The 9534-nt window shown below is 37.4% G+C and overlaps 1 protein-coding gene across 2 annotated transcripts in view; it reads right to left on the reverse strand.

The window, feature by feature from the left end:
- The window catches only part of FIGN (fidgetin, microtubule severing factor), a 133393-nt gene extending 124236 nt beyond the window's left edge, over window positions 1–9157 (reverse strand). The window contains exons 1-2 of one of the 2 annotated variants that reach the window (XM_040229243.1): window positions 8780–9157; window positions 7837–8006 (exon numbers count right to left, since the gene is read on the reverse strand). In XM_040229243.1, coding sequence (XP_040085177.1) covers window positions 7837–7861 — 25 coding nt within the window. In that variant the 5' untranslated portion in view covers window positions 7862–8006; window positions 8780–9157. Of the gene's footprint in view, window positions 1–7836; window positions 8737–8779 lie in introns of those variants that run through there. The other variant, XM_040229245.1, reaches the window with a different exon arrangement.
- Between the last annotated feature and the right edge of the window lie 377 nt (window positions 9158–9534).

Raw genomic sequence — 9534 nt, forward strand, 5'->3', positions numbered from 1 at the left:
TAAGCTTTAAAGACTAATAGGACTCTGTTTATTTAATGGCATTTCTCTGATCTTAAATAGGTATTGTAATGAAAATGCCTTCAATATTAAAAAACCTTTTATACTACTCAGAATAATTATCTTGTAAAATTAAAATCAGTGAATCATACCTAATTAAGATTTATAATTTAGCATCATTCAGGTATATGATCTAAGAGAAAGAGTTTATAATCTTAACTTCAATTTGAAATAGAAAGGAAGAAGCGACTAGAAAGGAAATAAACAGCTATTTTTGTCATAAGAATGCACTAATATTGCCACATATTTACCCAGATTCCTAGTTTAATCTATTTTAAAGCTAAACATTTAATATGAAAACACAATATACTAAAGGATAGGACTAAGGTGGGAAAAGAAGGTTCCCAAATTAAATTATACCACAGATTTTGTAGATAGGTTATTCAACACAGAATATTTGCATTCTGACTCCCTACCTATTTTAAAAATTCCGGTTTACAATGCCTCTAATGCAAAAGATTCCTAAACTGTGGGGTGACTTTATAATTAAATGGGACACTGTTATAAGAGCTATCTCCAAGCCTCTTTCCATTAAAGTACATGTCAACTGAGAGAGCATGCCTTGTTATTACACAGGGCAAAGATTTTTCCTTCTAGAAGGTCTCACATATAGTATTTCTCTCCACCAAGTCTAACAAGGCATTCAAAATAAGTTCAGTTTTTTTCTTTCTTCAGAAATACCCTTAAAGCCCTCCTCCCCACCCCACCACCAGTCTTGGATTACATAAAAGAATAGTTACTTTTCTGAGCTCTTTGATATTTTTCTGCCTGGCAGAGGCATCTGATGTGGGAAATATCTTTTGAAAATAAATGGTGCAACTTCAAGTGCACTCAGATCCATTACTTGCTGGACATTCCATCGTATCTGAAAAAGCCGGTTGCCTTCAAAATTTAGTTTTATGGATCTCGATATGAGGCTTGATCTCATTGAGAAGTATCTTTGGAAGCAACAATATAAACATTTAATCTACCCATCAATTTAAGACTGTTCAAACCAATGGGGAAAGGAGTCAAAGATGGTAACTACATTTTTCAGGGGGAAAGGGACTGCTAATGTTTAAGTTCAGAAACGAAGTTTACAATTTCAATATAACATCCTGCAAAGTTAATATCACTGCATGAAAGAGTTACTTTCCATCTTTAACACAGCTTTAACACATGTCACCACATGTTTATACAGCTACAATACCACTTCCTAATGTCAAAACATCAATATTGCTGCTACTATAACAAGGTAATTATTTTTATGTTTGCCCCTTTTCCCTTACTTAATAAGCTGTGCTTTCATTTCTCAATGGTCAGAATTTTCTATGTATTTAGATAATTTAGAATCTACATTAAAAATATTTATTTCACTTGTGCTTGAAACTTGGGTGGGGTCGCAGTGGTACAAAGCAACAGAGAAACTCGCAGGCTCTTATTTCAAATCTTACTGAAATCCTCCCACCCTAAACATTCCGTGCCTGGGGAATACATATCTTAGTGTATACCTGTCTACAGACAATTACAAAACAGGATTGCTTTTAAGAATATCTGCACAAAAATTCCAGTGATATATGGGAACACATCAGGCAAAAGACAACACAAGATAAGGGCAAATATTTCAGTCACTATTCCATGTATAGAAAGAGCAGAAGATACCTAGTGGTCCATTTTCCCATCAAGGCTCTTAACAACCACTAGCATTTAGGCAGGGGCACGTGGAATCACTGTGGACTGGTCAGTCACCAAGAAGGAAACCCAGTGACTTCCACAAAGTTTGTGGGTAATGAAGGCAGTGCCTGCTTCATTGACCTGTGACCTGGGTAGGCCCAGAGGTTCCCCACACAAAAGGGCTCTGCGCTTGGTTTAATGTTCTGCTGTTGCTGTCTTGAATTCTTAATAAATTTTGAACAAGGTGCCCCCCATTTCAATTTTGTACCAAGCCAAGAAATCATGTAACCAGCCCGAGGTGAAGGTGACAATGTATGTTGATGGTAAGGATAATAAATCAGAAGAATTGCAAAAAGTTTATAGCAACACCTAGAAACCCCCGACTTCACATTATACTGCTTTAAAATTATTATTTTGAATGTTACTGTTTCCATGAATAACATTTCCTAAATCCAAAGCATGAAAGGAGAGGTCACTCATTCTCAGATGAGTTTACTGTCCTAAGTATATGGCATTTAATCAATTGTCAGTAGCTTAAAAAGCATAAAATTGACATGAGGTTAATATTAGATGGGGGGGGCACAAATGTTAGATTTTTGGTGGATAAAGTAAAATTCAGTTTCTGCTTTCCTGCCAGCAATATATTCACAAGTTGAATATATAAACTGCCAGCAGAAATATAAGTTCATAAGCAAGGAACTGAGTAAAAGATATTCTCAACAATAAGATATTGGGGAAAAGAAAACATTTTATAAGTATTTTACATGATGTATTCTACGATAAGAAAATACATTCTGTAAGTTATGCACCACTAGTAACTCACATGAAAATAAGAACAAGATCCTAACAGGAAACAAACTTTCCAATCTTACCTAAAAAAATACTTTCTAAGAAAGATTTCCTAACATAAAAGTTACAAATACTTAAGCCAGGTTGCAGGGTAAAAAAAGTTTATCGTTGGGTCTTCATATAATAAATCATGCATTTCTACTTTGAAGATGTATCAGTTTCAAAAATGATTGGAAGCAGTAATGCTGTAAATGCTTTGTGAAAGTCACAGTAGCTCAAATACAAGCAAACTCATCCATTTATACATATATTCCACACCAATACATCTGCATTAAAATTCTCCTTTGAATTCACTACTTCTAATGTATTCTGAAACCATAGCCCACCATATGCAATGTGAAGCACAGTGTCAATATTCAAATAACAAGACAACAAGTAGATTTGCAGCATAAAGTACATAAATATTAGTAACAGAAAGAGCCATATGATATCTCACGCTAGGATGGCTTCTCCCCTATCTTTGCTGCCGCCTCAGTCTCTTAACTAAGATTGTCGTCAACAGGTACGGCGCTTGTATGTGTGCGGAGCTGAGGCAGAGCTCCTGAGTGGGCATCTGTGTTGCTGCCCTGAGGAAACTTTGCATACCCACCTGCTTTTGATTTCCTTCAGACTTATCAGTACAATTTATTTTTACCATATTCTTACCTACCTTTTATTCCCACTATCTGCATTTCTTGTAGTAAGTACCTCTCAAGTACAACTGCCATTTAAATGATAACATCAAAAATATCAAAAGGTTCACTAATTAGCAATCATGTCAAAGCATCTAGGCTTGAAATTTATACCGTAATTTAAATGAGAAACTTGATAAAAATTCAAGTTTAGGGGAAAAAATTGAAGAAAATGACAAAACCTAACCATGAAAAGCACTTTCTAAACAGGCATTTATTGACAGTCTTTCTAAAAGTCTTTCATTTTTAGTAAGTTTTTTAAAAAAAATTAGCCATAATCTGGTGTATGTGTGAGAGAGAAAGAGTTAATTTAAAGGTGGAATAATTTTTGGACTTGAGGTCTTCCAAGTAGCACCCCAAAATAATTTCTAAGTTTAATTGATTTTAATAAAACAATAACTTTTATATATCTCCAAAGAAGCAATTATATTAAGTTTTCTCATTGAAAGAGAACAATTACATTGTTTTCTGCACCATTTGTTTATTCTAGTTTATCAGTGGCCAAAGATAAAAAAGCAGGTATGCTGATCAATCACATCTTATCAATCAGTACTATAGGTCAGTATCTCACACAAACGTCTGCAGAACAATTTCTCCCCATCAAAAACTTACAAATCAATTTAAATTCCTGGTAATTAAAACAATTAGTTCTACAAAAATAAATATACTTTACAAAAGAAATATGTAAAATTTGTACTCAAGACTATCACAGGCAAAACAGCATACATTTTTAGCAAACTGAGGTTCTAGGAACAAATTAGAAAGTACAAAACATAAAGCCTGCAATTGTTTCAAATACACCTAGCAATTCTGCTGATTTTGGACCATTAAAACTGATTACTTAATTAGGCAATCATTCAAGACATCCAAACACTCACAGACAAAAACAGCATAGCCGTCTTTCACCTTGAGATGAAAATTCTGAAAAATGTTGCAGACACTTAAACTTTCAGAATCTGTCCCCATGCATAAACTAAGCAAAACATTAAATCCTAAAATGTGACATTGCAAGACTCAGGCAAAAAATAATGTACTTATAATTATATTACTGATCTATTTTTCAGGTGGCTAATATTTTAAACTATCTTAGAAACATCAAGTTATAATACAGACTGTCTCTAGATTCCTGGAAGTACTGTCCCCTTGCTCCCCCCGGTCATACTCTTGTACTAACTAAAAGTAATTAACAAAAATTTTGCTCTCTTGTATGCCTATCAGAAGTACCTGCCTCCAAAATTCCTGCCTAACGTGAATAAAAACAACAAAAAAGATGTTCTATGTATGGGGAAAAAAGCACTGGGAAACTTAGTCGCAATAGTCTTTAACAGAACTGCGGAAAAAACCCTCTATGTTCTCACTCAGAAGGTAGCAAAGACATTTTTAAGAATTTCACTGATTCAGTGCAGTCAGGAAAAAGAAAAATACTCTGTTTTCAAAAGACGGTTCCTGAAATAATTCTCAAGAGCCCCTATAAACTGTCTTTTTAGGAGAAGAAAAAAGCAAGTCAACTCACACGTACAGATTCCAAACAGAAGTCTTACCCTCTTCCAGGAAAACAACAATGAGATTTTTATTACCCTGCTATGATTCTTTCATTTCAGACATGATTAATTAGCAAGTATTACACTTCCCCAAACTCCTACCACAGTCTAGTTGTTGATAGACCCATATGAAATAGCAAATAGCCACCAGCAATAAAAGACAAGTATCCAAAAGTCTATTCCAAAGAAGGAACACTTTCATCATTACCTCCAAATATGAAACAGGCTGCTTTTAACAGCTTTCACTAAAAAAAAAAAAAAAAAAAATTTTTGAAAGTTGGTCATTTTTTCAATAATACCATTTAAAATTCAAATAATGCATGTAACATATTCAGTATTCAAAGATACATGGCCTATTTAATCTATTACCTACCTATATTTTTAACTTAAGCTGAAATTATGAAAGACTTGTGAGTTCCTGCAATTTAAATTGCCAATGATCCACATGCACAATTAATAAACAATAAAGATGATATGAGCAAGCATGTTTGGGGAAATGATTTTAATAGAAAAAAATGGTTTCTTTCTCCACTAAAAGCTAGTATGTCACACATGAAATGAAGATGGGAAATAGAAACAAGGACTAAAAGAGGAGATGAAGGGAGGAGAGCCACTCTAAAACCTGAATGCATGAAAACTCTAATTCTCTATATATTGTTCCACAACACTTTCAAAATAATGTTCCCTTTAAAACAATCACTTTCAAAATGTCCATATGAACCAAGAAGCCAGCCAAAACTGACTGTACTACAAATATGTACAACAGTCAGTTTAAAAAGGCTGGGGTTTCCTCTTCCACCTTTGCAACTGTTACATCCAAAAAACTTCACACATAGTACAATACTAATAAATAGATTTTGTTGGTTCCAGGAAACATTTTTTTAAATCTATCCTGGTCAAAATATCCTTGCTTTTCTTCTGTTGTATTAAATTTAGGATTAAAAACATCAAAGCAGCTTCCACCTCGGACCTAACTTTTAGAGGATCAATGTGACAAGGCAGTCCCTGATAGATGTTTCTCTTGATAAACGACTTGTTCAAAAGAGACATTGTAGCTTTCATTTCCTGACCACAACACACTTTTAATTTGCAACAGCAGAGCTGCCACAGAGTGTGAGCACTTGCCCACTTTCCAGCCTTTTAGGTTTGTAGCTCTGGCTCCTTTAGGCCACACGTTTGAGACAAACAAAATCTAAAAATAATCAAAGTAATAGAATTACAAAATAGGAACCACTGATGCCCCTCTATACATATGCACAAGTGTCTACTTTATAGATTACATATAAACTTTTCCTCTGCAGAATTCTAGTATATGACAACAAGCTTCCTGAATGAACATCACTTGCACAATATGCATTTAAACACACAGGGAAATAAATGATGTGACTATTATTTAATAGTAAGCCAAGACGGGGCGGGGGGGGGCAATTTATACATTTAAATCTGCTGTTAAATGTCATGAATTATATGACTGCCTACCCCAATGTGTTTTTTACATATTACTGTAATAATTATTATTACTACTACCCAGAAATCACATTTAAGTATCAATACGGTGAACAGTCAAACCATCCAATTTCTGCTCTCAGCACATTGTCCGAGCTCCGATTTAAAATTTATAAATGTAATATCCTCCTCATCACAGGCAGCAGCCCAATCTGCTCTGAATATATATTACAGCTTTAACATCACAGAGGGAAATCGCCCATCTGGCAATCCCATTCGCTCCAACAGCTCCGGGGGAAAAAAGCTGTGCTCTTTCCTCCTTAAGACACTTCTCAGGGCAAATTATGTGCATCTAAAATAAACAGTCTTCTTATTGATCGCTTCAAAGTCAACAAGTTCCAAATGCAAAATTCAATCAAATCCTTCCTATCATGTAAGAGCGGTGTGTGTTTAGCTCAACAGTCACCAGAGTCCAACCAGAAGTGCCTGTCGCGCATCGGCTCTTGTAGTCCCTTTCCTTGTATTCACATTTGTGTTATGAGAGAGCAGTAACCACGGCCACATTACAGACCCCTGGCAGCTTTGCCCCATTGCCTTTTCTTTATTTCATACTCTCCCTTTCCTTCTTTCTTTCTTTTCAGTGTGAATGCATGGTGGTGGGGGTATATGTAACAAAAACAAAAAACAAAAAAATATTTTAAAGTGGACATATCCATTGGTTATGCAAAATACTTTTAACATCATTTTGTTGTTTCCTTCTAGTCTTAATTGAATATCACAAAGTATACACACGGTCACAAGAGCTATTGAAAACCCCCTCTCACTCCATTTACCTGACTTTTTTTTTTGGTAAAGAAAGAGAGATTTCAAACAAAGTCAATTTCAGTGCCTGCTTATTTAATTCTGTCACAGGTTAAAAGTAAAAAGCGCTGACAGGCAGACAAGTGAATGGCAAGGAAAAAAATAAAAAATAAAACCTTACCACTGTTCTTTAAAAGGCAGTAAGGACTTCAAGCAATCAAAATACATTTTTTTATTTTCAGGTAAAAGATATTCCTTCACTCACTCACTCCCCTCAAAAAAAACCCACTCAGAAGAACTGATTACTCTACAAAGTGCAGTCATGGAGAGAGCAGAGTCAAATTGCATTAATAGATTGAGAAAAAAATTTTCATCCACTTCTGTGTGTGTACATATATATACATTTTTTTTTTTCATTAGCAAGGAGTCTTTTCCCCATACTCCCGCCCTCTCCCCTCTCCACCCAGCCCCCTCCCCCAAAAAACCCCATACTGAGTTTAACTAATTTACATACCATTTAACTTCAGCGGTTACATAGTGCATTACTAGTAACATGCAACTTTGGGATTACAGCTAAAACTGATAAAGGTGGACTCCAGTAATTTATTAATCAAAAACTGAAACATACAAACAAGTGATAGCAAAAGCAAACAAGCATTTTAACAAATTAAAATATACATATATATATATAAAGGAATTATATATTATGAACATCTGCTTTCCAAGCAGACAAGCAGAGTCTCCAATGGTTTTATCATACTATTTAATTTGTCTTTCCTATTTAGATGCAAAGGAAGTAAATTCCAAAACTGACATACCATAAACACTGGTGCTACTGATCATTTCTTGCTGGCAGCACAAAAAGCTGAATTGGATTTCTCACAAGCAGGAATTCCAAAGGTTGCTTTTCATTAAAGTCACTTTTCCTCTCAGCTATCAAATGTCACTGCCTTGAAACGTGGGCCCTTTCGTCAGGTATTCATTTAACCTACATGCATATAATTAAGGGGGAAAGCAACATCAACAAAAAGGGGATCTCAGATCACAGGAGAAGAAAGAAAGGAAAAAAAGCACATGACCAGGAATGCAAGTCCATGTCAATTTCACTCACTCCCATTGAAACTAACAAGAGCTCCGGGGAGGACGGTAATAGGATCAGTGGATTGTATATACCATTAAATTATACATCTTTCTCTCCCGTTCCTTGCCAACAATACGCCCACCACGCTGTACCCCATCCAAGATGATGTGCTTACATTTTTCTGCAACCGATCTTCTGACATTTTCACGTTCCTCCAGTCACGAGATTGTAATTTAACCTTAACTTTTTGTGTGTGCAAGATTCTTATTTACACTTCTTATTTACTTAGAAGTTAGTTCCCGAAGAAAGTCTAGCCCCACCCTATGGCTCCGCTTTCTTATTTTTTATTTTTGAAGTAAAAAAGAGAGTAATAAGTAAGCCCAATATATCGGAAAACGAAATTCTTGCAATCGCGAACTCTTAATCCCACACTATTGTTACAATGATTAAGCAGCAAAAATATGCATTCTAATGTTTCAGGGCTACTTTGTACAGAGAAATTAGACAGCAGGTTGGCGTACAGAATAGAAACGAGTGCAAATTAAATTTAATGTTTAAGGCACAACTCGAAGATCTCTTTTCATTACGGTCTTGAATGTATTTATATTCTTTAAAAATTAAACAAACAACCACAAAAACAAATTTAAACAGATGGTAGAAAACTACGAAGCTCCTCTTACCTGAACTCGCGGAGCGAAAACCCGATAGCTTAGCGTAGCATCGATCCGATGTGTTTGCTGATGAATGGAAGCTAGGGTTAAGTGAAGGTGCCTATGATTTGAAATCATTCCAAGTTTTTGAAGGGAAGACGGACTGCAGCCTCTGCCATGTTGGAATTTCAAACCCAAAACAGCTGCTTGGAAGGAGCCAGCATGCCAGAGGCTGGGCGCAGGCGCAGAGCGCCGCCGAGCCAAATTCAAATCACTTTCACACTAAGAGCCAAAGATCAGTTTTCAAAGGAGAGAGGGAGAAAAGAGACGGAGGCTGCCGTGAGGGAGAGAAGACGGGAGGCAGTGGCGAGAGGCGGGCAGTGGAGAGAGACGGGCAGCGGGAGGACCGAGAGGGAGAGGGAGAGGCGCACGGAGCCCGCGGAGCTGGAGGGGGAGAAAGGGAGGCGGGAGGCGAGCGGAGAGCGAGCTAGAGACGCGCCAGAGATTCATGGGCAGGGAGGGCTCAATGGCCGCGCCGCGCTGGCCGGCCGGCCGCTCGGGTCATGTTACACGGCCGGGGCCGCGGCGGCCGCCCAGCCTCGCCGACGCGCTCGCGCCGCCCGGAGGGGGCCCGGAGGTCATGATTACGCGCGCGGGGACCCGGAGCTCTGCCTGCCCGCACTCGCGGGCGGCCCAGCCTGGGGAGAGGGCAGCGGTGCCTCCGGAGGGAAGGGGTGGGGGTGCCTTTCTTTCCCACGCGTGCCCAGCCGGCCCTCGCGCTCCCA

This window comes from Oryx dammah, unplaced genomic scaffold, assembly GCF_014754425.2.
Source record: "Oryx dammah isolate SB20612 unplaced genomic scaffold, SCBI_Odam_1.1 HiC_scaffold_27, whole genome shotgun sequence".
Classification (NCBI taxonomy): domain Eukaryota; kingdom Metazoa; phylum Chordata; class Mammalia; order Artiodactyla; family Bovidae; genus Oryx; species Oryx dammah.